At 39.8% G+C, this 24,846-nt stretch overlaps 3 protein-coding genes across 3 annotated transcripts; all 3 read left to right on the top strand.

Moving 5' to 3' along the window:
* The first annotated feature begins 1,165 nt into the window (after positions 1 to 1,165).
* aup1 (AUP1 lipid droplet regulating VLDL assembly factor) lies at positions 1,166 to 10,247 on the top strand. The gene is made up of 12 exons (XM_042419014.1): positions 1,166 to 1,546; positions 2,894 to 3,031; positions 3,871 to 4,021; positions 4,724 to 4,911; positions 5,813 to 5,885; positions 6,417 to 6,490; positions 6,913 to 6,979; positions 7,254 to 7,356; positions 7,467 to 7,604; positions 7,811 to 7,950; positions 8,220 to 8,308; positions 9,877 to 10,247. The coding sequence occupies exons 1-12, from the start codon at positions 1,506 to 1,508 to the stop codon at positions 9,920 to 9,922; spliced, it is 1,248 nt and encodes a 415-aa protein (XP_042274948.1). The 5' UTR covers positions 1,166 to 1,505; the 3' UTR covers positions 9,923 to 10,247.
* Positions 10,248 to 11,233: 986 nt separating this feature from the next.
* On the top strand, positions 11,234 to 15,889 carry fnta (farnesyltransferase, CAAX box, alpha). The gene is made up of 9 exons (XM_042419015.1): positions 11,234 to 11,563; positions 12,055 to 12,140; positions 12,591 to 12,705; positions 13,109 to 13,213; positions 13,418 to 13,544; positions 13,787 to 13,935; positions 14,064 to 14,126; positions 14,409 to 14,595; positions 14,888 to 15,889. The coding sequence occupies exons 1-9, from the start codon at positions 11,436 to 11,438 to the stop codon at positions 15,029 to 15,031; spliced, it is 1,104 nt and encodes a 367-aa protein (XP_042274949.1). The 5' UTR covers positions 11,234 to 11,435; the 3' UTR covers positions 15,032 to 15,889.
* Positions 15,890 to 22,869: 6,980 nt separating this feature from the next.
* On the top strand, positions 22,870 to 24,591 carry LOC121902268 (transmembrane protein 271-like). The gene has a single exon (XM_042419524.1). It carries the CDS (start codon positions 23,529 to 23,531, stop codon positions 24,318 to 24,320), a length of 792 nt encoding a protein of 263 aa, XP_042275458.1. The 5' UTR covers positions 22,870 to 23,528; the 3' UTR covers positions 24,321 to 24,591.
* Positions 24,592 to 24,846: the final 255 nt, after the last annotated feature.

The following is a 24,846-nucleotide window of genomic DNA, read 5'->3' as shown; positions in this document are numbered from 1 at the left end:
TACAATATGAAACTTCACAAAACACTGTTTCTGGCCATCATTGATTCACTGTTAAGAACCTACACTAGATGGCAATAAAGGGACACATAGATTACAAACAGTCCTAACTTACAAAGCATTTTAAACTGAAATCATCATTAAGTCCATTTGGTGTGATGGTGTTGAATGTGTATATCCAAAACATTTCTGTCTCTAGTGGGCATCACGACTTTCTCAGTCCCACAGAATTTTAATGAAGAAGGTGAACCGTGATTTGCCTCAGCATAATGTTTTGCAATTGCGTAATCCATATCGCCTGTATGGATTGCAGTTTTGTGCTCCGATATTCGTTGTTTAAGAGGTCATTTGGCTTGTCCAATGTAAGCTAGACCACAGGGACATAATAACATGTAAATCACATGAGTTGACTTACAGTTTATAAATTCCTGAACAGGAATTTTCGTCCCAGTATGGGGATGATTGAACCATTTTATATTTCTTGTATTGCTGAACCAGTGGTTTCCAACCTTTTTGGCTTTTGATGGCTTACAAAAAGCAGTATGTAGTCAGGGTCACATTTTTGTTTGGGTCACAACTTTGTTTTTTCTTCTTCCCTCTCCCATTAATCAGCTAATGACTCCTCAGATTTCGGAGGAACCTGGCCCCTAGGTTGGGAACCACTAGACTAAACTAGTTAACTGTATCTTAAGTAGTTGAAACTAGCTCCACCTCCAGCAGCTACAACAGTAACATGCTGCTCTAACACTGATGCTTCAGTATTAATAATCTAATGATGTCATATATAATAATATATCAGTCAGAAGGACCAAACCACTACTTTTACCGCAATACTTTAACTACATCAAGCTCACAGTACTTATGTACTTTTACAGTAGTAAGATTTTTCATGCAGGACTTTTGCTTGTAATTAAGCATTTTTACATTGCTGTATTAGTACTTTTACTTAAGTAAAGGATCTGAGTACTTCCTCCACCACTGCAGTATTATATAGTTTTCAGGGAGGAGGAAACTGTGCCTGTGCCTGGTGGTTTTGGTGTACAGTGTTCAGATGACAAAGAAAGCATGAGGATAGCGCACAGGTTATGGTCTGTATTCAGACTTGCAGCGTGAGCATGTTGAGCAGAGTTCAGCTCAGCTTCCAGTCAGTGAAGACTTTGTAGAGGTGTCAGTTTTAATCTGAAAGATCGGGTCCGGAAGTGTTGTTGCCCCTAGCAGCTCTAGCAGAACGGAACATTGTCCGCCAGCAAAACCAAAGAAGAAGAAAAAAAGAAGAAGAACGGAACATTTGTTGACAACTGCTAAGCTAACATTGTGAACTTGCTGCTAGATTGTCGAAACCGGCTTTTTTTGTCAATCTTGCCAGCTCCTCGGGGAAACAGTAACCTAACGCTAACCTTAGCTGCCAGTTTACCCACCGAATGACACAATTGTCGTCGTGAAACGTTATGACTAGTTTATTTTTAGGGAGTAGGTTGTTGTTGCAGTCATAGCACCGGCTGGCGGACATGGAGACTCGGGGGGTTGAAGACATGTTTGACTTTCGTCGGTAAGTCAGCTAACGGTGGCTAGATAATGTAAGCTACCCAGTTAACCTTTAGCCAACGCTCAGTAGCCACAGTTTTGTCCTGCAACGTTAGTTAGGTTCAGTAAACACAGTGAATAATATCAGTAGCATTTAACGTTAGCTAACCTCGCTAACAGGTTTCCGGACGAATAAGTGTTATTGGCTAAACGGCTTTAACGTTTCTGCTAACGTTCATTATGCAACCTTATGTAATGCTAATTTCAATGGACACGTCGCACTGTTATCAGATTTTAAAAAATGCTTCAACAGGCTCACCTGAGGTGGCTTTTGAACTTGACATCATACAATTTCAACATTGAAGTTTTCTAAAAGACTTTAGCTTCTGAAAACCATGCCTCCATTACTGCATCAATCACTTTCACAACAGTCAAATGTCTTGTGGCAGAAACTCATTGCTCTACCTCATGTTTAACTTTGCCGATATTACAAGACTTTTATACTTGTGTGTTTTTATATAATTCCTTTATGTTTCTGAAACGTTCTTACAATGTATTTTTTAGCAATCTTATACTTTTAGTAGTTAAGTTTGTTTAAGTCGTTTATTCTGCAAGTGCACAGATTTTGGTCTTTGATTTCAATGTAAGCGAGTTCTGAGAAATGATAATGAAGTGATCTTGAATCTTCTGCAATGTAGATACACTAGGCTGATATAGGGTAACATATGCACCTCTGTGTATGTGGTGTGAATAACTTCATCAAATAACGTCAGAAATAAATACGTGTCAGTACAGGTGGGACATAAAGCCTGTAGGTGCAGCAGTATTGATTATGTTGTTGGATTTTTGGACACAACACACACACACACAAAAAATCCCGAGTATCTCTAGCATGTAATTGCCGAGTTAATCACGTAGAGACACGTGTAATAAAGTGTCGAAAATGAAAGGAGGACACAGTGGTTGAATGTGAAACCTAAAATCACAGTAATGCTCAATCTATAATGAAGTAGATAGGTGATGTTTTCTTCATCAGCAGTGATGAATTATGATACTCATACTAATATATATTACATATTACACTAATGCATAGTGGCCAAGTGTGGAGATTTTATTGAATAAAAATAAATTGAATCCTGAGCTCTTGAGTGTGACAGATTTCATCTTATATCACTGGTCTTTTAAAAAGATAATCATTACTGTGGCATACTGTAGATTTTTTTTTTTTTTTTTGGCTAGCTAAGTTTGCAAAGTCTCAGTGTGATTCATGTGATTTGTCAAAATCTCACTAGCAATGAATTTGTCGTTTTCTTGCTGGATCCACTTCTATAATTTCCATGTGTATAACTTTTGACCCTTTTTATTGGCACAGGTTTCCCAAAGATGCACTTGTTCTCCTGCTGTTGCTGATTTACTTTCCAGTTGGCATTTGTTTGATGTTAATACGGATTTTTATCGGTGTTCACGTGTTCCTGGTCAGCTGTGCACTTCCAGAAAGTTTTGTTAGAAGGTAAGTTTATGCAGTATACTTTTTTTAATCTTTTACTTATCACATGAATCAAAAATCACTCTTTTAATCTACCCTGTGGAGCGATACAGTCCAACAGCACCACAAACTACAGCCTCCATAATAACCATAAAGTTGAATGGACACCTGTCTAAAACAGTTTCAACAGAAACTGAACTCCATTATTAAGATAGAGTTTGTTGCAGGACTGGTTAAGTGTTCCTAATAAACTGAGTGCATATGTTTTAGTAACAATTAGCCAAAACAGTATATTCATTTATGTCCAATGATGTAAAAATATACTCATTCTTCTACAAAGAAGAGTAAGGATAATCAAAGAAGTAAAAAGAAGGGAAATGGAGAGCATATTTATGTTTTAACACTTTCCTATCTGTAGGAAAAATAGAGACTGAAGGCTGCTTTTAAACACAGATCAGAGAGAAGGTTGAATATCTTCAATACTGAATTATAAACGATTACACATTTTATAAATTGTTCACTGATGTTAGCTTGAACAGCATTGACGACACTTTTTACATTAGCTGCAGTAAAAATAATTGCAGCATGGCTGCCTTTCAAAACTATAATGACTGCATTAAATCCAGCCACCCCATTAACTACCATAAAGGCAAATGGGTGCTCAATATGTTTGATATGGTATGTGTCTGTTACACTGTGGCCTCCTGTAAATAAGACCTTGTTCACAGTAATCTCCATGTTCAAATAAAGGGAATGACTGTTGCTGTAGTGCAGTGAGAGTATAAAGTCACTGTGGTCATCCTTCAAAGCTGTAAATCATTGAAAAGTCACTTGTCACTTCTCTTTCTCTCTTCTTCTGTTAGATTTATTGTGAGGGTGATGTGCTCAGTCCTGGGGATGCATGTGAGACAGAAAAACCCTCGCTCCAGAGACAAAAACACCAAGCTGTACATATGCAATCATGTGACAGAGTTTGATCACAACATAATCAACCTCCTGACCCCCTGCAATACAGTGAGTGTCCTACATTATTTTTTTCCTTGGTTAAAACATGTTATGCAGTGTATTTTGAACATTTTGAGCATTTGTCTATTGTAAGTCCTACATGCTTTCTGCACCAGTTAGCACTTGTCAGCATGCACCAACTATCATGTCTTCAATGATGTTACTGTGAACGTTGTATGTACATCTAAAACATTTAAACATATTTGCTGAAAACTGCAAATAAACTGTATTCATTTATTACGGTTTTCTTATTCATCGTTTAGCCCTACAAAAAACTTAGTTAATTTCTGTAGTTTTCTTTTTGCTTATAACCTGTGTTAATAAATGCACTCTCACACATAAATGCACCAACATTAAAAGAAAGGATCCTCATACCTTCATGTCAGTGTTACTTTTAAAGGAACTGTGACTGATCTCCCTCTGAAACAGCAGGGATGAAAGTGCATCTAGTTTTGTAGTTAAGCATCAAAGGCTGCAGATGGCACATGGACGTTTGCAGAGGAGACGGTGTGCACTGGTGCATGAAAGCATGTCAAAGTTTTACCTGCTCACTGTCTAGGCCATCTTGCTATCTCTCAGAGGTGAAAAGTGTTCTCATGTATGTCAGTTACTTTTGCCTTTTTTCTTCTTTCGTCAGTTCAACATGCAACTTCCTCTTAAATATGGTAAATGCAGTGTTCGGTGAACTTGCTCTGTCTTTCTGCTCATTAGCCTCAGTTAGAGGGCTCCACAGGCTTTGTGTGTTGGGCCAGAGGTTTCATGGAAATCCATTCAGCGTCTGGCCAGGGAGCGATAGGAGAGTCTCTTCAGAGGTACTGCTCCACTGAAGGCACCCCACCTTTGCTCCTGTTTCCTGAAGAGGACACCACAAACGGCCGTGCTGGCCTGCTCAAGTTCAGGTATGTCCAAACATGTGTTGTTGCAGGTTGTAACCAATCACTGTAAGAACTCTTTTTTGATCCCCGTCACTGAGGACAGCACAGTTATTATTTTTGAGCAGAGATGATCCATGCAACACTGGCAGAAAGTGTAACCCATTGAAGTCCACATTGAAAACATCAGATGAATACAAATGCCAATTTTCTTTAGCTTGTTTCTGGTTTTAGTCATCCACATGCACTTCCAATCATCATACCAGTCCTCCAGCACAGTTGTAACTAATTGGGATCAATTTATCTATCTTAGGACAAAGAAATGGTATTTTGGCTTTATACTCATGACTTAAGTTGTAAAAAGAAACAGTGATTTAATCAAGCCAGCCATAGATAATGATCCATCTTCCACAGCACTTTGAGATAGAGATGAATTATGTTGCCAGTTGATTCCCTTTACTAATTTCCCTCCAGAATTCTACGGGGAAATCAGTGTAGGCAAGTGAAAACAGCTGCAAAATGGAGTCATTTTTATTGTTAATTTGAGTATCTCAGAACCAAGAGCAGGTTATCTTCAGCTCAATTCTCCCGGAGATGCACTGAAACCTAAAAGACTGGAAGGTCTTCACAGATCTCCATAATGAGATCAAGAATACTGCAATGCTTTTGTTTGCAGAGTTTTGATATTCTGTTTATAATAGTTTTCACTGCACACTAAACATGACTAAATCATACCAAAACATCACAGAATGTTTTCTTCATGACTTGCAGTGTTTAATTAATAAATGTTTTCAAAGGACAGAAACCTGGCATGTGCACAGAATTTTATTTGTCTTCAGGAAACAAAGTTTTGAATGTCCAACATTATTTCTTCACAGCACACAGACTCACTAACTAATGAACTATATATATTTTTTTTCCCTCTCAGTTCCTGGCCTTTCTCTCTGACAGAGTCCATTCAACCTGTGGCCTTACGGGTGACCAGACCATTGATTGCTTTGGTAATGTCATTTGAATTTGCTTTTTAAGACAAAACAGAGTTTATTCTGTATTTACATCATTCTCTGTTTGCATCTTGTATTCTGTTTGGAATATTTGAGTGTTATGCAAGGAGAAGAGATTTCTAGGTACAAGAATTTCATCGTATACCTTCCTGTGGTTCCATTACAGATGACAATAAACAACTTGCTTAGTAATGACATTCAAACCATGTAACTATTGATCCCCAGCTATGAAAAATCATTACAAAATGAGTGAAGTTTCCTGGAAGCAGCAGGAAGCAGATTAGTGTTGGCTGCGTAAATCTGATTCAGCCATTTCAGTACTCGGATCAAAGAATAATGCAGTCTTGTGTTTGTGTGCAGCAGTGGATAATGTTGGGCTTTTACAATCAGAGAGGATATTTTTTAATTGTTGTGTGATTGTTTGGGTGACCAGGACAACCCACCAAAGCTAATATTGTCCATATCCCTGAGTACATACATGTAATATAACACTATCTTTGACTGTAATTGTGTTTTTGACATCCACAGAGCACACCAGATTCCAGTTGGCTGATGGAGCTTTTGTGGACATTTTTTGCTCCATGTACAGTGTATCATGTAAGGTACTAAATAATTTGTATCATTATTTCTATCAGCAACAGTTTTGTAAAGTCGAATCATGATATTCCACAGAGCTTCTCTTGTGAACTGAGGTGGTTTTGTGGGGATGACAGTTACATAAACTAGATTCTCAAAACTACCGAATGCTCCTGGAGCAGAAGAAAGAAAGCAAAGGCTGATAAAAATACTTTGCTTTTGAATCCCAAACAACGTCTGGCTCATCTTCTATATCTCTATCCAGTAATATTGATTTATCAGCATGACTTTGACCTCTTTCACTCATAAATAAGTAATTTTTTAATACTCTTGAGGCACAAATTCAGTCTCTGAAAAGTCTCCTGGTGATTTTAAACATTTCTCCTGCCATAATTGCTGTCAGAATTATTTCCTAACATCGCTTTTTTGTTTTTCCGTTTCACCCCAGTTGGCTCCCAACAGTATCCAGACAAGATGGAGAGTCCACGCAGGAGTTTGCCAACAAAGTCCAGGAGGTAAAATAATGTTTGCCAGTAGAGTAAAAGAGTATAAAGGCCAAATGCTTAAAGGTTAAACAAATATGAAGGAGTACATGTCATACAGTATTCACAATTCATGCAATTATCTGAGCTTGAAAACTGTATCTGTTTAGTAAACTTAAAAGATCTGACTGTAATTCCCAAAAAGCACATAATTAGATGTATAATCTCCCCCTATATTAAATCCACCCGTATCTCTTTTACTCCATTTGTGCTGCAGATTGTGATTATTGTGTGTTCTTGTTTTCAGCTGCTAGCCTGTGAACTTGGCTTGGTGTCTACAAAGATCACTAAAGCTGATAAAGCAGAGCACATCAAAAGGAAAAGACACATCGTACCACAAACAGCTACAAGTAAGAAAATCATATAATCACCCAACACATCTGATTCTGTGCCTGTAGAAGATTCAGCAGATTGTATTTGAGTTTTGTTCAGATTTCAGCTGTTGTATTTTTCACCTTAGGTGTCAGACCGGGCTCTATTGGCCTTGGCTTCATGGTCCAGAGTCTGGGAGCAGATGACCACAGGATTGCTAAGATGGCCCAACAGGTGAAGGACGTGCTGCCTCATGTCCCACTCAATGTCATCACAAAGGACTTAGGTAAGGCACAATGTCAGTGCAAGTTTACATGTCAGTGCAGCCTACTGAAGTATACTGTCGTCGTTGTTGTTTACTCTGCTCCACCATCTGTCCTGTTCATTCTTCCTGAAACGGGTCACTCCCTCCTTATTTGTAACACATCCATAACAACTTGAATATGGTCTTAATTGCTGTGCACTTAAGAGTTTCGTCTTGATTTTGTACAGCAAAAACCAATTGTGTTGACACCACCATAACAAATCTGCTGGAGAACAAGGAGGAAACACCAATGGAAGCAACTGGGACGTCAACATTTGGGCCTTCGAAGAACAGCTCCTATTCCTCTGGTTCTGCTCCTACCATAAAGGTTTCACTCTTTGATTATACAGTCTGAGCTCTCCAATTGGAGAATTTATGATTTAGGAGCCATTTGAGCATCCGTGAACACATGAGATTCATATTCTCTATTTGACTGCTGGGGAATTAAAAGTTGTATATAAGCATTTAAATGTTGGGAATTTTAGTACAGCTGCTGCATGAAGTCACACATTGACTGTTCATTCGTGTCCAAATGCTGAATCTATCAAGCTTTTTGTTTTTTATGAAATTTATGATTCCCTTTTCTGTCATCCACAGCCTGCTGCCAAATCTTTTGGGAGATCACCAGCTGACAGACATTTGTCTCTCCAAGAGAGAAAAGAAGCGCTGTATAATTTTGCAAGACGGTGAGATTTTCTTACCATTAGCAATATTGTGTCACAAAGAGATTGCTTGATCATTTATGTAGAAATAGCAAAAGGTTCAGCTACAGAATGGTGAAATTAACTTTTCCGTAAGTCTCTGCAATTTTTTTTTTATCAAATATTTCTGCACTAATTGAAAAGACTCCATGTCTGTTCAGTTCATGTTAATAAGACACCTCAAAGAAAAGCCAACTTTTACTTCATTTTGCACATTTTAGAATTGTGCAATATTCATTTGGATTGAGATTTACTTTGAATTCATTCCTAGTGTCGTGTCTGTCACTCAGTACTGATTCTACATACTGTTAAAGCTGCAGAAGGCACAAGTCTCATGAAAAATACACCTGTCTTCACTAATTTAGACCCTACAGATTTGTTCTGAAATCCAGGCTGTCTCTAAAACAGCAGTGAAAGAACAGTTCACTCAAAGAAAAGGGGGTTGACGAACATGAGATTTTTTAACTGTCTCAACTTGACTTTGGCAGAAAGCGTTGTGAACCAGGAAGACCGATGTCATCTGACAATACTGCACAGACGGGTGACAGATCTGAGTGACAGGTCTGAATGCTTGACCCCTACAGTGAGGGGATCTGGTGGCTCTGTTATGCTTTGGGGGGCATTTTGCTGGTATGGTTTGGGTCCACTTGTCCCCTTAGAGGGAAGGGTCTAAGTGTCTAAGAATGGTGTTAATCCCTCCAGTAGAGTTCAGAGACATGTAGAATCAATGCCAAGTCTGAGGAACACCATTCTTCCAAAAGATATTCCCTCATTTGGTGTTTTGATGATGGTGGTGGAGAGCGATGTCTAACACGTTAGTCCAAAATCTCCCATAGGTGTTCAGTTGGGTTGAGATCTGGTGACTGTGAAGGTCATAGCATATCATTCACATCATTTTCATACTCAACAAACCATTCAGTGACCCCTCGTGTCCTGTGAATTGGGGCATTGTCATCCTGGAAGAGACCACTCCCATCAGGATAGAAATATTTCATCATGGGATAAAGGTGATCACTCAGAACAACTTTGTATTGATTTGCAGTGACCCTTCCCTCTAAGGGGACAAGTGGACCCAAACCATGCCAGCAAAATGCCCCACAAAACATAACAGAGTCACCAGATCCCCTCACTGTAGGGGTCAAGCATTCAGACCTGGACCAGTTTTTCCTTTAAGTTGTCACCCGTCTGTCGTTCATGAAGGTTTTTGATCAGATACCTCATCACATCGGAGGCGACACAGCACACAAATACCCAGTGTAACTTTAAAGTTACACTGATCCAAATTTTTATACTAACAATGGTTTAACTGTTTAATGTGAAAGGACTTGTTTGTAGTGATAAAGAAAGGCACTGACATGACCATGTGGATTTCAACCACAATGAGGCCAGAAGCAGTTAGAAAGTTGTTACATACCCAGTCTGTAATGAAGTAGTGTTTGTCTCACATTAACCATCTATACAAGGTCAGTCTTTATAGATTAAAATAAATACTAAACTCTTCTTAAAATCTAGTTAACACTTGACTGTTGGTTTTATCTTTTTTTCTCTTCCAGGCGCTACATTGAAAAACACGGATTGGATCAAGAAGACAGTCAGTGAACATACTTTGGGTCAAGCCATCATCGAACACTTGTCAGAAAGAAGCATATTCAACTTGCATAGCTGTCTAATTTGAATGGTGATTTTATATTCTGTCAACAGGTTCTGTTGGAAAAACAGATTTTGTTAATTGCAAATAATGGAGACAAGTACTCTGAAAATGTACAGGTTGATGGAATGGTGATTATGCATGTGTTTAATTCTTCATTCTGGCTGATACATCATTTTGATAACAATTTGTATTACGATCCACTGACTGTGAATCATCTATTTATTTTTATAATGTCCAGAGTCGTTGATGAAAATAAAGTTCAGCTTGACCTTGCTTTCAGGAAATTATTCCAAATAAGAAATGTGTTGTCATTTTTGCTCTTTTGTTATTAAACTTTGATTTAGATATCCCAAGGATAACATATTAAGTCAGAATGTAAATTTTATATGATGTGTTTTTATATGTCATTTCATACTGTTACATTTCCAGTTTCTATTCTGGATAGATAGCACCAATAACCAAGATAGCAAAATCATGCCATAAGAGGGAGCCAAAGAGTAAATCTACTAGTGCTGCTGAACCTCTGTGGTCCCACAGCGGTGCTCAAGACAAGTATTGTGGAAGATTCCTGAGATTGTCCCCTCCAATTTGTGGAGAGATGTACACAAACACACAAAAAGAACCTAAAAGTGTGCGATATTGGTGAGAAATGCTTATTCGTGCACTGTTGGTGTATTAAATGGTGTGAATGTGAGATTACACAGTTGGTTCTTGAAACTCATAGGCAAGCTAAAAATCAAATGGATTTTGATTTTCATCTGGATGGATCAGATCCTATTGAAACCGATCGAAGTGTCAAGAAGCTGAGATCGGATTGAATTAGAATTAATATTTATATTTGCGGAGAAACCCTGAAAGAAAGCCCTCTCAATTATGGATGTCACTGTAAAAATGATTTGAAAAAGTTTAATAGTGACGTGTGTACTGTATATATAAGTCATGTCTCAAGGTACAGCTCGGCAGCTGCCGCGTTCACGTCATACGGGATAAACGGTAGAGGAAGATTAACATGTCGTGTGATGATTATAATACTGTGTATTCAAGATGTAACACAATATCCATTAAATTTAGTTACACCGAACAGTCTTTGGTTGGTGTGAGACATCCACATTCGTCTTTTGATTTCAGTACAATTAGGTGAAAAATTACGGTGACACTCATAATTACGATAACTTCGATATCACATGAACGTGGCGTCAGGTTTCAGCGAAAACGTCACTAGGAGGTGTCGGAAACCCTCGAAATGTAGACAAATGTGTTAAACACGGACACCTGTCGAGCCTCTGCGGATCTGTTCTGCGACCAGATTATATTTTTAATGATTCTCAAATACTGCTGTAGGTTGTAAGTGCAAAACTTCCCGCCGTACGTAAAGGAAACCTTTTCCGCCTCACCGGAAGTGACGTTCCCTTCTTTCCTCACGAAACACAGACGCGATTAAGCAGCTAGCAAGTTAGAGCAATGTCAGGTGTCGAGGATATTTCAAATCAATATGTAGACGTCAAAGAGGACACAGAATTTAATGTAGAGGCAGAGGACCACCTCGAGGATGACTTTGTTGTGGACCCGACTCGATATAAGTTTTACAGGTAACTTAGGGTTTGTTAACGTTTCTAGAAAGGTTTGGGTGGCTAGCTCGGATAGCTGCTTCCTAACGGTAACTTAACTACTATTTCTTTTATTAACACGTTAACGGAAGGTTTTTAAGTTTAATGTCAAAGATTAATTAACGTCTGCCATAATTACATTACCACATGTGTCACTGGAAGTAATAGAAAACGTCAAACAGACATTTATGGAAATAGTCTTGTGCTAATTGAATGGCTGAGTTTTGCAAGTCCGTCCCCACCCCTGCCAAGAATAATAATATCAGACATTAACTAAGATTTAAAATAAAATGTGTCAATGTAACGTCCTCAACAACGTTTATTCATTATTTTACTATCAATTGTCTTATTACATTTGATAAACTAAAGCAGCTGGAAGCGTAAAGAGCAGTAGCTACTACCTACATTAGCTGCCTTCAGGCGGTACTGTAGGTCAGCAGCCAGTAATCCGCCCCCGTGTTTGTGTGTTTCAGAGACAGAAAGGAGTGGGCAGACCTGGAGCCTGTTCCTCAGGATGATGGACCAAATCCTGTAGTGAAGATCGCCTACTCTGAAAAGTGTAAGATTGTTACAAAGAGACACATACAGTACTATGAGTCTCAGAGGGTGAAAGTGGGAAGCCGCTTGCAGATTCAATCAACATACTGTAGCTTGCAACATGACAAAAGAAATAACTGACATGTTTCAGCATGTTTTTCTGAGCATTACAGTGCTTCTTTTCAGATGGGGCAATTCAAACGAGTCAATACTATTTTTACTTTCACTCTCATTCTATGAAACTACAAGTAGAATATGCAGCACTGCATTACAATGTAGTATAAATAATGCAGGCTGTTCCTGATCTTTCTGAATTGATAGATGCAAACTTTTTTCTGCAAGCTGCACATCTAAACAACCAACCACTAGAAGCTAGAAGCCGCAGACAGTAGACAAAACAAATAATTAGTAGTAAAACCCTGTCAGTGACATTCACAGTTTAAAACTAATGTATATTCACTTCTTCCAACAGTCTCTGATGTTTATGACTATTTCCGTGCACTCCTGAAGAATGATGAAAGAAGCGAGCGAGCTTTCGCCTTGACAGCAGATGCCATTGAGCTAAATGCGGCAAATTACACAGTGTGGTGAGCATGCTGCATGTTTGGAATATGGAAAAAAAAAAGTTTACTTTTTAGCAATGTCTCATTTCACCTCAACATGGTGGGGAACAGAAACAACCAAAGAGATGATTTTCTTTTAAAAGTCTTAGTTTATAGATTTCTTTTCAAAAGATTTTGAGAATATTTGAACAAATTGGAAAGAGCCATTTCTCCTTTAGATGCTGGGCTGTGACTCATAAAAGCTGCACCTCCACAGCTAAGGTGTTTATTTTATCTTTGGCTCTCTGAGTATGTGATGCGTAGGGCTGTTAATGAACAACTTTTCAAATAGTTACTTCATTTACATATGATTTACTGTGTTTCAAAAAGACAATGGCGTCTGTGTGGCATAAATATAAACAGATCTTTCATTTGTGAAAATGTGCAGGCACTACAGGCGAGTATTACTGCAAGCGCTGACAAAAGACCTGAGGGAGGAGATGAGGTACATTACTGCCATCATTGAGGAGCAACCGAAAAACTACCAAGTCTGGTAAGTGCCGGCAGAGTAATCAGGTGTTGAATTATGTGACATTATTGGACAAAACATTTGTACTCATAAAGTGTTTGTTTGCAAAAGCTTATATGAGGAAATAGGTTTGAAAATAACTGGAGTTTTTCCTCAAAAATATTATTTCTAAAATTATTCGGTTGAATGAAAACATTTGAAAATAAGTTATCTGGACTCCTCTTCCAGGCATCACAGACGTATGGTAGTAGAGTGGTTGAACGACCCCTCAGAGGAGCTGGAGTTCATTGCGGACATTCTCAGCCAAGATGCAAAGAACTACCACGCCTGGCAGCACAGACAATGGGTCATCCAGGTAGGTGTTGGGAGCTCTGAGCAGAATTTGGCTTTATATCTGAGGGCTGAGATCCAGTTTTCTGCCCACAGCCAGCGTACTCTGCCAGACTAAATCCTCTACATATTTGTTTGTTTTTTGGTGTGTTGTTTGAGTCCTTCTTTGGTCAGTAATTGTTTCAGGCATTGCAGGGCCACCACTAAAAGCACTACATGATTACACAAACAAGTGCGCTGCCAACATTTGTCCTGTTCAATCCTCAGGAGTACAAACTGTGGGACAATGAGCTAGAGTTTGTGGAGAACCTCTTGGAAGAAGACGTGAGGAATAACTCCTCGTGGAACCAGAGGCATTTTGTAATTTCTCACACTACAGGCTTCTCTGATCCAGCCATACTGGAGAGGGAGATTCAGTAAGCACTTTTCTTAAAAATCTACAAGATTTGGTCACATGGTTAATTTGCACCTTTGAAGTTGGATGAAAGTTGATTATTTTTTCTGCATACAATTGACTAATTCCTTTTCCCCTTCTGTATTCCAGGTATTGTCTGACCCAGATCAAGAAAGCTCCCCACAATGAAAGCGCATGGAACTATTTGAAAGGGTAAGATGTAAAACGCATTTTGTATACCATATATCAAATTACCGAGGAAATCTGCATGGAGAAAAACATTGGTATATTTGTTTTATTATGAATTTATGCATCTGTTTCACCAGCTGAAATATTTCTTCAAATTAAACCTCAGATATATCAGAGAGCCATCCCCATTCAGACATTGACAATATATACACGCTACAGGGGTAAAAATCAAGTGGAGAATCAGTTATTAAAAACAGAAAAGCTCACTGACAGTATCCCCCTTTTTTTCATTTTTTTTTTTTTAAGGATGCTGCCAGACAGAGGTCTGTCGTCCCAGCCAGGCCTGCTGGAGAAAGTCCTAGAGCTGAAGGAGACGCATTGTTCACCTTACCTTCTAGCGTTTCTCTTCGATTGCTATGAGGACGCCTTGGAGAACGGCGATCAAAAAGAAAATGCGGAGGAACGAAAGGAAACCTTAAGAAGGGCTCTAGAAGTAAGAGATTTGTTAACAAAAAGATTTTTTTTATCACAGATAATCTCTGAGGCTGTTTTTGTAATCAGAATTTATAAAAACAGCCTTAGAAACTATTGCAACTTGGTAATTATGACTGTTGATTTCTGACATCTAGCACGTGTTTAATCTTTGCCATAAAGACTCCTGTTGCTTGCTGATAACTGTCTGTGGGAGATCAGCATTTTCTTGTTTTAGAAATAAAATTGAGCCCTAAAATGATGCCGTTCTTGTTGTTTTCTGACCCTTCCTGTGTTTGTTCTATCTATTCAAGATTTGTGAACTCCTGGCGCAGGAGAAGGACACGGTCCGTAAGGAGTACTGGCTGTTTTTGGGACGTTCATTAAAGAGCAAATATGGAACCCGTGAGCCTCTGGCAGATGACCCTGAACCTTCAGCCCCGACATCTGGGCAGTAGGACATGAACTAGACCCCTGGGAGACTTAACACCATTTCCACTCCTGTCATGCTTCGTTAATACCCTCAGCAGAGCCAACTGGCAGAGTCTTATATTACTGTAAATTGCTATAATGTACATCGCTGAAGAAGTTTCTTCAAGTAACCACTAACAAAAGGTCATTTAGGGAAGACAAGGAGACTGACATCAAACAGTTACAATGCAAATCATACATGGAAGTCCTTCTCTCACTAAAATCTTATTTACAAATGTTGCATAGAAAACTCAGTGTTGTCGATTATTTTTTACCTTTGCACACCCTAATCTAAAGTAAGAACAGGAACCATGAAACTACACATTAAGCTGTCGTACATCATGAATTGGAAATGATTCAGCCAGTTTATCATCACCTTTTGCATTTTTGTTTAATCTGGATATACCAGTCTGTCTTCTGAAGTTATGGGTCTGTTTGACAGCAGCCTCTGTGAGTGTGTTTGCATGCACACTTCATTCAATTTATAGTCTTTGTGAGTGATTGTAGGTTCACATCTGAAGTTATATATCTGATTAGAGAAAGAAATTCTATCAGTAGGAGAATATGACATGTATCTTATTCCGCAGTGGTATTTTTAAATGTAATTTATTAGTTGTTTGGTAACCTAAGACAGTTATACAGCAATATTTTGGAACAGACACACAGTAGTGACTAAACTCCAAATAAGACTTTAAATGGAGTATTGTGTGCATGTAAACCCACTCTTCACATCTGCTACATTTTTTGTTTGTTCAATGGTGTTGGTTGGAGAATACATGTAACTGTGTTTTAACGGAGGGAAAAAAGTATCATGAAACACAAGAATAAAACTGTTTGTAGTAATACTGAGAGTGGTTTGTGTTAGTATTTATCGGTAATGATAAAGCAGCTGAGAGATGAGATGCAGTGGTACGCTGCTGCATTCTGATCAATGACTCACATAACGTCACAGCTCTTCCTTTGTCCAAATCCATATCTTTAAATGAGCCACTTTCTTGCTCTTGGGCAGAGTTTAGTCCTCTGAGCTGTGCTGCCAGGAGAAAACTGAGCTAACCAAGGACACATACAGCACATGTATTGACACACAACCTCATGTCCTGGACTCCCTCGGAGCCAGGAAATGGATTAACTCCACTACATGCAGCTGTTTCTACTTCTGCTGACACTACAACACAATCCATCCCCTCCAGTTTCTAACCAAGCAGCCAGAGCGCCAGCAGTGTGTAATTACAGCTTCTCTAGATTCTTGATATTAGAGTTGCACTGCTTGCTTTTCTCTGCTTTTCCTCAGTGTGAGCGACACTGTGATGTGTTGTTCACAAGATCTTAAGCGAGTACACGTCATCAGCAGTTGTAACATGACAGAACATAAAGCTAGACGACATGGTGTCATCACAGAGTAAAAACTATATAGGTTATCTGCTGACATGCAATAAAACTACAGGTTAATGAATATGAGATTTCATAAATATTATATTCCAGCCAACCTGACAGATTTCTCCCCTTGTCCTTGGATAAAAATGTTGTAGTTATATGTGTTATTTGTGTCAGTCTAAATGAGTGTGAGGCAGCCACTTTGTTTAATAAGAGCTCATTAAACAAAACAGATCAGGTACCCTCTGCATCACTTCAAAAGCATTGTTTGGAGGACAGTGCTCCCTAGTGGTTAAAGCCAGAAAGAGAAAACAAAAAGGGGCCCAGACAGTCTGTAATTAAAATACTAATTAAACCCAGCACAAGTCAAAACAAACCACTCAGCTTTCCTTGCATCTGCAGGCTACGGAAGTTATTAGATACAGGTGAAGATGAGAGACTGCAGCCAAAAATCTGTCTCCTGTTCTGGTGTCCGTATGCGATGCCCGCTACAGCAGTTATTATGAGAGCTTGTGGTGCCACTGGCTACTTTTTTTTATAAAATGCATGCACAAACACAGTGGATCAACAGGAGACCAGTACAGACCTGGATGAGATCCGGCTTGCCTCTGAGGAATCTGTTTCTTATAAACGGTAGAAAAGGCTGCTTATCCTGTGTGGGATTCTGCAGCCTCCTGACAGCACATGTATGATTTTTGAGGGGGCACATATTTGCATAAATACTGTATTTCCACATTGTGATTCAATAAAGAAAACAGACAGTAGAAGCTCAGATGAAAGGAACCTGCTACCTCGGCAAAAACTTGTGACTCCATGTGACATGCCCATCACCTGTCTCGCTGTTTAATACCTTCAGACACTTGGAGGAGATGAGAGGATTCAGTGGGCTGATTATCTTCTCTGGCTGTTTCATCATCTAAAAGCTGTGTAAGATTAAAATCCTTTAATGTGACCAAACAATAACCAAATACACAAGACCCGAAAACAAAGGTTTTATTTATAATGAATTGAAATTTTAATAAATCCTCTTGGGAACACCAAAAAAAATGCTCAGTGGAAACACTGAAATTCAGGCCAAAAAATGGGTGCAGTAAACAATTACAATGAATAGGTGAATAAATTAATAACAGGAGGCAAGTTAATCAATGCAAATACACAAATTTAAAAGATCCTATTAAATTAAACGACCATTTCACACCTCAGCTGCTGTCTGTCAGGTGTCTTACAATACAGGAAGAAGGTCCAGGTGGGTTCAGCTTTTATAGACAGTTTTTATAGACTCTGCACTCTGTCTAAATGGGTCATAGACTCCCCACTACCTTCTCCTCCACTTTCTGGCAAATACTTAAACCAGATCACCAAGTTTTACCTGATCACCACATATTTAACTCCCTTGAAGGTGTGTCCAGGTGGGCAGGTGGTTTAGCCACATATCAACGCCCCATGTTTGATTCTGGGGATGTTTGTTGTTTGTCGTACCCCTCTCTGACTCCTCATGTTCTCTCCACTGTCACTATCTAATAAAAAGAAAAAATATTACTCAGAAAACTCCTTTGTAGACTGTTGGGATCATGCGATCATCATCATTAACCACCACGCTATTCTCTCTGATCTTCACCTCTTCTTTCTTACTAATGAACTGCTGTAATAGTCTGATCATCATCATTACCATCATCATCATCATCCCAGCACTGCTCTGGAGTGGAGAAGGGGGGAAAAAAATCTCATAATAAAAACTACATGGATATTCATTAAACAAATACTGCTATTAATCTTCTTTAAGGCGTAGCGGAGCAGCCACAGCGAGCTGAATGTGAAAAAAAAGGACTTTTAGGTATTACATAATCTAGTTTCATCTGTATCTGCTGCCTCCAGTCCAACCAGTGAGTGTCTGATTTATTGAAGATGATTTATTTTTTTTAAGCATAACAAAATGAAATGAGTGGGATGTTGAATGATCAGACTTTGCTCCAGCAGCATCTTTATGATTTAAACTGATTTCTTCAATTGAGTTAGTTGTAGAAACTGTCACTCTCCATTGATTGTTTGTTCCCTTTACTCTTACTTCCTTAAAAAAAATACCCACAAGTTCTTTTATTAAAAGTCGCTCCATGGAAACCAATTAAACATATTTATAGTTGGGTGATGTGAGTCTATTATTACATCAAGTAGTGCAAATTTAAATGAACAAGAACATAAGTATTAAATTGACTGATTTTGATTATGTGAAGGATTCATTTACTTTTAGACAATGGCTGATAATAGTGATGATAACACTTGTAAAAGTATTGATAATACAATAATGGTGGTTAGCTTCAGACTATTTAAGTGGCCACTATTGTTTTTTTTAAACCCAATACTATATTCCAGTATTCTGTCTTTTTTTCTGCTCTAAAGCTAGAAAGATTTAGTGTTTCATAGAGATTGTTATTCTCCTCAGGGTGGGACAGCTTTCAAAAAGGCTTTAAATATTAGTACACAAACAGTCCATCCAACTGAGTCTAATGAGCTTCTTTTCATTTTTTTTAAAGGCAGTTGTTTACAAGGAACTTCCATATGAAGCCATTAAATGAAGAAGTAGCCTAAAAAAACAATGTTATACCGCAATATTATCACCATGTCCCAATTAAAGCTGCATTAATTGATTTTTCAGATTCCACTTAGGTCAAGCAGATGAAAAGTTAATATGGCTAATGGGCTGGCAAACAGTTGTGTCTGTTTACACATCCAACAGACACAGAAGCATTCAGTTTGAGTTGTGTTTCTGGTGAATGTGAGTCCAATATTCATTCTTGTTTTAACTCTGTTTTGGTCTCCACCAACTCCTGGCAAAACTATCTGGCTAAATGTTCCATCGTGTTCACCAGCTAGTTTCTAACTTTGTTTGCCTGCTGTTTGGTGCTGGCAGGTAGTGTGCAGGTGATTTATTGGCGCTTTTTCGCTGACACAGCTCCCGGCTGTAGCTGAAAATGAGGTTGATGATAGTGGAGTTCGTGGTCCATAAAACCAAAATAACAAGCTAAAAGAGCCGTAAAATCTCTCTTGAGCTGAGGGGAACTGACGCTGGGTGATAATTCTCTGTGAGTCTTTCATTACCAGCAACACCTTTCACCTTACACATAACCATTTGATTCATTGTTGATATAAAAATATTGATTAGTGCAGCTTTAAATAATAGTGTATATAGTCATTTGACAGGCCCTGCTCCTTGTCTTAACCTGGCCAGGTGTAATCCTCTTCCTCCTCCATATCCACTCTACAATGTTTTGAGTGACTTCCTCTTTGGGGCAAACACTGTTTGAGTCCCTCCCACTTCCAGGCATCAACAGTGGAGACACTGCTTTAGACTCATTAATATTTATAGGCTAACACAGGATTTTACAGGCTGACCTGTCACTGCTCTTGTAACTGCTGCTGTAAAACTGCATCTCAGATGCCGAAGCGGTCCCCTCACAGCTGACTCTTGGCACAGCTGAAGGGGCACACAAACACACACTCACACACTGATTTAAGCTAAAAAGCTGCAGTGGTGGACAGTAACTAAGCACATTTACTCAGGTACTGTACTTAAGTACAATTTTTAGGTACATGGTACAGGACATGATGAGGTCTTTGAAATGATCCAATATTTCACCAAAAATCAGATCAATCAGATTTGTGTATCAGAACTTTGTTTTTTCTTCTTTCCCCTCCCATTAATCACCTCAGGACCCCTCAGATTTATCTGGTGACCCATTGGAGGGGCCTGACCCCTAGGTTGGGAACCACTGGACTAAACTATCTAACTGTATATAAAGCAGTACAAATATATGAACAGTTAAAAGCTGCTTAGACTTATTATTATTAAGTACTTATTTATTATTACTTAATAAGATTATTTCATGCAGGACTTTTACTTGTTATGGAGTATTTTTACATTGCTGCATTAGTGCTTTTACTTAAGTAAAGGATCTGAATACTTCTTCCACCACTGAAACACTGCTCTTTTAGGGGAAAGATGATTTTACCACAATGTGAATGATCTATCTGCTTTGTTCTGTGTTGCTAAATGACACTGAAGTCCATGTTTCAACTGGTCCTAATACTGCTGGGGTAAAGACAATGTAGTGTTAATGTTCTGATCCAAAGAATCTTCTCCACTTTGACATTAAAGCAAGATTTTAGTTCATTCTACAGAAGTATGCAGCCTTCTGCCTCATGCAGCCTTGTGTGCAGGCTGATCTCACTGATTAGGACGAGAATTACTTTTTCTCTTCAGTAACAGCATCTTCCAGGTTTGTGACCATGACTGGGAAATTATCTGTGTGATGGAGGTGAGCAGGACTCTTCTTGTGCCCTGAAGAAAGACATGCTGTTAACAACTTCTGCTTCATCAAATTTGTCGGACAATTGAATTCAGTAGCTTTCCCTGACATTAAAATGCGTGCTGCGTACCTGTGACTGCTCCTACTGTGAGTTAACTGAAGCCATTTTCTAAGCTGGCCTGGTCCAAGTTTATTTGTATAGCTCTTAATCACAGTTACAGTCTCTAAAGGTTTCACAACGCCCACATTATGGAACAACAAATGTGAAAATTGGTTTGAATCTGCTGATCAGCAGAGCGTGGACATTATACAATACTGGAACTGAAGGGTTGTGGATTTTCTTGCTGAAGCCTCGTCTACTCAGGTTAGAGATTGTGTGGTGATGTGTCCAGTCAGTCTCACTGTTGCTGTTGATGGTGTTGACATCCACAGCACTGCCAACAGACTGACCCACACTGGCAGAGACACCCACTGCCAGCAAGCAGGAATGCCAATCAATCAACCAATCAGCAGATCATCAACTCATCATTCACAGCACTCAAAGCACCTTCTCTTATCTGCAGATCTATGCAAAGTAATAATGACCTAATTAGACTCACACTCACACACACACTTACTGGCAGCTGTACTGGTACAGTCAATGAGGTGGCTCATTGTGATGAATGGATGGGCGAGGGTTTCCCCCAGTGTAATTCTCTCACCTGCACCCATCAAACGTTTGGTTCATTAAGTCAAAAACTCATGCTTGTCCTCTGAAAGTTTTCATATTCAGGGTAAATGAATTGGAAACAAATCCAACAATCTGCAACAGTCTGCCAGCAGGTCACATCACAGGATCATTTCACATATCCTTGAACTTCTCTCAGATGGTTGACTCTTAAGTTTGGGAACTAATTTTGTCATTTTTCTAATGTTTTTAGCTCTGGATTCCATGACATGTCTTTGTTTTTTGCCATGTTAGTTAGGTTCTGTAGGGATGACAGTATCAGTCTGTTGGTGTGGAGGTTCACATTTGTGGTTTTGAGTGACACAACTAGCCTTTTGAATGTTATGATATTTGGTGCAGACATTAATGTCACCCTCAGGATAAGTTGTAATCACTTTGGTTTAGACTAACTCATAATGTCATCACCAGGTCAAAATGATCATTTGTCCAATAGTCTGATAAATTTCCATCAGCCCACTTTGTGTCTAACGCTAATTAGCACTAAACTTCCACATGAAGTCAAAGCTGAAGACCAAATATGAACTTTGTAACAATATAAAATCTCTGTATGTCTGAAATGTTTTTTAAGAGGCTCTAATTACAGTGATTTATGGAATATCCCCTTCATCTGCCTGTATTTGTCTTTTAACAGGGAACATATTGGACTTCACACTCAAACATTTACTTTTAGACTGTGGGCTGTATGAGCTTCTGTTAGGCATTACAGCATTTTGATGACTCACTCGGCATGTCCTACATTGATTTTGGAACTAAAAAGAATTTCTCTGAACAATAATGAGCCTTTTGTGATACTTTTATTTCTTTTGTTTTCTCTCTAATTGCCTGTTGCCCCCAGAATCTTCATCATATCAAGGTCATTTTAATATTGAGCAAAAAAAAACGAAACCCCAAACAAAAACAAACAGACACCACTTATGTCTCCACCTACACAACAGGTTATTGATTCTGTGCTAAATAAAACGTGAGAAGTATAGTTTCTCCTGCAGTCATAAACACTCGATGTATTTTGGGGGGTTTTACTGAAAGGGAAGATGTTGAGGAGTCCAATCAGCTGCCATCTGGCCCGGGCTGGAGGTTTCAGCACCACGGACAGCGCACAGCCTCCACACACTCAACGCTACTGTTTCCTCCTCTATTATATGCTTTTGTTTATGGTTTCCAGAAAGATCCACCTGACAAACAACAACCCTTATGAGAAAATTATGCAAGGATGACGCAGACATATCATGGCAACTCATATCATATCTTCGTGTTATCGAAATTTGATTCCACCAAAACACAGGTTATCCACCTTTTTTATTGGCAGGAATGTTTACCACCAGTACAAATGACATGAGCTGCCTCACAGTCACTGGTACCAAAGTCACTGGTACCTGGGACGGCTAATGTCTTTAAGGGTGTGTGAAGAAATGAATGTTCCTGAAAGCCAATGAATTCTGTTTCTGTTGGCGGCTCTTTTCTTGATCACCAACCAGAAGTCGTTTCCCCACCTTTCCGTTTAACATAACATAAAGTTACAGCGGGGCGCATTAGAGACATTTAAAGTCCCTGTAGGAGTGCAGCAGTGATTTGAAGGCCTGTGGGTCATTGGTCATTGGTCCACAGGACCCTCAAGAATCTCGGGCTCTAGCAGCCGCCTCCTTCCCCTGCCACAAAACGCCACACACTATTCAATCTGGCGACTTGGCGGACTGCAAACGAGACTCTCTCTTCAGGAGGAGAGAGAGAGAAAAAAGGGGGAAAAAAAAAACTTTTGGTGCTTTTTGAGAGTGCTTCACGAGTCTGATGCTGCTGATGGGCAGTTAGGTGATCTGGGGGTAAAGTGATCATTGGTTGTGTATGGATTATCGATAAGTGCAAACAGGAACGCGTTCCAGGCATTAATTATTTATATATTCCTGGTAAAGCGGCGGGGATGCGAGAGAGACGCCACAGCGGCGCGGATCGCCCGCTCTGAACCGGAGGAGTCACCGGCAGATGATGTCCCAATGTGAGAGTGCTTCCAGAGGAGACGGAGGAGAGGACGAAGGAGGATGAAGAAGGGGGGAGAGGGATCGAGAGCGGCAGAGGTGGAATATAATGAAGTTGAGTGGGAAAGGACTGTGCACCGTCTTCTCCAGCACCCTCCTCTTCGTGTGCGCCCTGAGCGAAGTTGTCGTTGGATTAAGATGCGTCTCGCTGGGATCTACGGTGAAAGCGCATTTCCACCTCGGCGCCGCGGCCGGGGCTTTCTACTCCGGGCTATTTGTGGGAATCGGGCAGGTCCTGCTGGGCACCGCGCTGCTCTGTTGCATGGAGAAACCCGGCTGCAGGAATTTCTTTCTCCTCGGTGTTGTGGTCTTCTTGTTGGGAGTCCTCACCGCCTTCTCCGGCGCGGTAGTGGACGGGGACACGGCTTCTCTGGTGGAGAGGAAATATTCCCATTACTGCTTCCACTCTGTGGTTGTGAACCCTGCCTGCGAGCAGCTGAGGGATTACCAGCGGAGTCTGGTCATCTCCACTGTTCTCAGCACCTTGGAGTGCCTCCTCGGGCTCATCAACCTGGTGATCATCAAAAGGTACAAAACAGCGCAGTTTTCTAGGAGCAGACAGTCTCAGAGGCAGAGCACCGGGGCGATCATCTTCAGAGAGGAGCGGGACTGCTCCTTGGCGGATTTCCAGCCGGTGTCTTACATCAATTTGGGTGTTTTTAATATGTTTGACGAGACAGGTGCAGAAGTGCAGTGCGGGGGACACCCGTCAATCGAGCTGCCGGGATACTCGCCCACGGACCCGGAGCTCAATCATTGCTTCCCTTTCTCCTACCCGCTCCCCAGTGAACTGCCGCCTGCATACGAAGACATTTTCCCCGCTGAGGCATGCAACACATAGCCGCTCTGGAGCCCCAGCAGCGCTTTCCTCTGCTGTGACAATCAATGACTTTGTGCTTAAACAGTCCCCCCCTCCTCTTCTTCCTCCAACACCCCCAACAGAAACCAGTAAGTTACACAGGAGGACAGCAGCAGTGGATTTTAATTGACCTGATTGCTTTTCATTCTGATATTTTCTTACATCTGCCCGGTAGCTTATATATTGTACATCACCAGTCAGACTGATGTAGATGATCAACAGGCCCAGACAGCGCAGGCCCATAAACGCAACAGCTTGCTAGTATAACAAATGCAGAGTTTGTGTTTTGAATGTTTGCTGTTAATATTTTTACTTGTGAATAAAAAGTGTATTTAACCTCATCTGAAGTCATGAAGCTGCTGCCAGTATAGCTTTTGGAAATCCTGGTCATCGTGTGTTCAGTCTAAACTTAATTTCCACGGGTTCAACCAGCTTCTCCTGATTACTGAGTGTGATTGGTGCTGTGCATTTCACCAATTTACCATTTTTATTTTTTACAATATTCAAG

The sequence above is a fragment of the Thunnus maccoyii genome, chromosome 8 (assembly GCF_910596095.1).
Source record: "Thunnus maccoyii chromosome 8, fThuMac1.1, whole genome shotgun sequence".
NCBI lineage: Eukaryota > Metazoa > Chordata > Actinopteri > Scombriformes > Scombridae > Thunnus > Thunnus maccoyii.
Note: the sequence above shows the minus strand (reverse complement) of the source record. Positions and strands in the feature narration are given on the sequence as shown.

What these genes read in the sequence shown, in the direction of transcription:
- aup1 (XM_042419014.1), top strand. Translation starts at nt 1,506, where the DNA reads ATGGAGACTCGGGGGGTTGAAGACATGTTTGACTTTCGTCG. An exon ending in CCAGAAAGTTTTGTTAGAAG is followed by an intron (nt 3,032 to 3,870) that starts GTAAGTTTATGC and finishes TTCTTCTGTTAG; the next exon opens with ATTTATTGTGAGGGTGATGT. An exon ending in CGTACCACAAACAGCTACAA is followed by an intron (nt 7,357 to 7,466) that starts GTAAGAAAATCA and finishes TTTTCACCTTAG; the next exon opens with GTGTCAGACCGGGCTCTATT.
- fnta (XM_042419015.1), top strand. Translation starts at nt 11,436, where the DNA reads ATGTCAGGTGTCGAGGATATTTCAAATCAATATGTAGACGTCAAAGAG. An exon ending in GCGGCAAATTACACAGTGTG is followed by an intron (nt 12,706 to 13,108) that starts GTGAGCATGCTG and finishes GAAAATGTGCAG; the next exon opens with GCACTACAGGCGAGTATTAC. An exon ending in ACAGACAATGGGTCATCCAG is followed by an intron (nt 13,545 to 13,786) that starts GTAGGTGTTGGG and finishes TTCAATCCTCAG; the next exon opens with GAGTACAAACTGTGGGACAA.
- LOC121902268 (XM_042419524.1), top strand. Translation starts at nt 23,529, where the DNA reads ATGAAGTTGAGTGGGAAAGGACTGTGCACCGTCTTCTCCAGCACCCTC.